This window comes from Laccaria bicolor, genomic scaffold, assembly GCF_000143565.1.
Source record: "Laccaria bicolor S238N-H82 LACBIscaffold_18 genomic scaffold, whole genome shotgun sequence".
Classification (NCBI taxonomy): domain Eukaryota; kingdom Fungi; phylum Basidiomycota; class Agaricomycetes; order Agaricales; family Hydnangiaceae; genus Laccaria; species Laccaria bicolor.
The window spans coordinates 510,644-512,454 of record NW_001889889.1 but is presented as its reverse complement, the minus strand read 5'-3'; the positions used below and the strand labels follow the sequence as shown (position 1 = coordinate 512,454).

The 1,811-nt window shown below is 52.4% G+C and overlaps 1 protein-coding gene across 1 annotated transcript; it reads left to right on the top strand.

The window, feature by feature from the left end:
• Window positions 1-47: 47 nt before the first annotated feature.
• On the top strand, window positions 48-744 carry LACBIDRAFT_300100 (uncharacterized protein; the record flags this gene model as incomplete). Its single annotated transcript, XM_001882895.1, has 5 exons — window positions 48-73; window positions 124-137; window positions 190-452; window positions 507-548; window positions 604-744. The coding sequence occupies 5 exons, from the start codon at window positions 48-50 to the stop codon at window positions 742-744; spliced, it is 486 nt and encodes a 161-aa protein (XP_001882930.1).
• Window positions 745-1,811: the final 1,067 nt, after the last annotated feature.

The following is a 1,811-nucleotide window of genomic DNA, read 5'->3' as shown; positions in this document are numbered from 1 at the left end:
GACCGCAGGGCGAAATCCTGCGCAAGCCATTAGCGAGAGCTTGCGAAATGCCCTCGCGACTCCGTTGGTGGAGGTGCGGCAGTCCCCGGGAACGCCTTCCACAACTGCTTTGGCTTCCACAAGTAGTGCCACTAAGAGTGAGTGTTCTATTCTGGGCGTTTACACCTTAGCATTGACAACCTTTTTCAGGGCGCCGTATAACGACCACAACGTCAGTCAAGATTTCTCCGGTTGCTTCTCCCACAAAGCACAGGTCTGCTTCGCCAACGACGGTGGCGAACTCCTCCCACGCGACTGCACACCAACGATCGAGGCTCTCCCGCCAAATACACCCGCCGGCTGTCGAAGATGTCGACATGGACGCAGAGGGTGAAGAGGACGCTGAAGGGGAGGATGCCGAAGGGGAGGACGAGAGGCTCTACTGCTTCTGCCAGAAGCAAAGCTACGGCGATGTGAGTCGTTCGCCCTACTTTCCCCTCGCTCCGAAGCTTACCTTGATCATGCAGATGATTGCCTGTGACAATGAGGGCGATTGCCCATTCGAATGGGTCAGTTTTGCATTCTTGGTCAAACGTGTCTCTTCTTTCCTGACGTTAGCATTAGTTCCATCTCACGTGTGTCGGCATGAAGCAGCCGACACCAGAGAAGTGGTATTGTTCAACCTGCGAGCCCAAGATCAAGGCCAAACTCGCGGCGGCTGCCCAGCCCAAGACCAAGAAGGCGACGAAGAAGCGACAGTGGTGATCTCTCGACGGGTCGTAATGGACCCCATTTGCCAGCAGTATACCCTTGGCTATTTTATGGAATTATTTATTCTCTTGTATTTGCCTTACTGTATCGCATTCATTTTAGTGCGCTCCTCGTTGAAATCATTATGAAGAAGTCCCCTCTCCTGCGCACTTCGGCCGATCTGACAATATTCCGATCACACAAACTAGATCACTTCGAAGGCAGGCTTCTTCTCGTTCCTGCAGAGATACATTTTTAACAGCTTCTTCAGATACGGCGTGTACTTCCGGGCGGCCATCTGCTTAACTCGCGTGGCGGATGAAAAGTTTGTGCTCGTGACATATCTTTTTTTACCCACCACCCGTAAACCCCTACTTTGCCCCTTAGCGTACTTGGAGCGGCCGAATGGTATGTCGCTCCGCGCCTTACACGTGGCAGAACGTGGGTTCTTGTGTTTTCCCTGCGTAATGCAATGGATATTACAAACCAGCAAGCTGGATAATTTATCCAAATTTATTCAGCTCTTTTCTTCCTTGAAGAGACGTGAAAACCCTACGAGAGGGGTATAAAAGGCCTACTAAGATCCCCAATCCCTCAGTCGAAAACTCTCAGTTCACCGACCTTCATAACAACAATGCAGTTCTCTCGTATCTCCACCGCTCTTGTTCTCTTGGTCCTCACGACCTTCGTTTCTGCTTGGCAGACTGTCACGGTCACCACCGTACGCCAGCCTTCTCCTGTCGTCCTAGATACCCCCATTAATTTACCTTTATTTCCGATAGTACGCCCCGGTCCCAACCCCACCTCCCGCCAGCCAATGCGACACTTCCGCTCTCTGGTGCTGCAACGAGACGCAGTCGGTAAGTATGAAACGCCTCTGCAAGACCACAATATGCTCATCACAACCGTAACTTTTTAGTCCAACGGTAACGTCGTCGGAGCGCTCCTTGCGCTGTTGGGCATCGTCGTTGACCCCATCAGTGCGCTTGTTGGTTCCGGCTGTAGCTCCATCAACGCCCTTGGCGTTGGTGTTGGAGGCATGTGCACCGCCCAACCCGTCTGCTGCCAGAACAATAACTTCG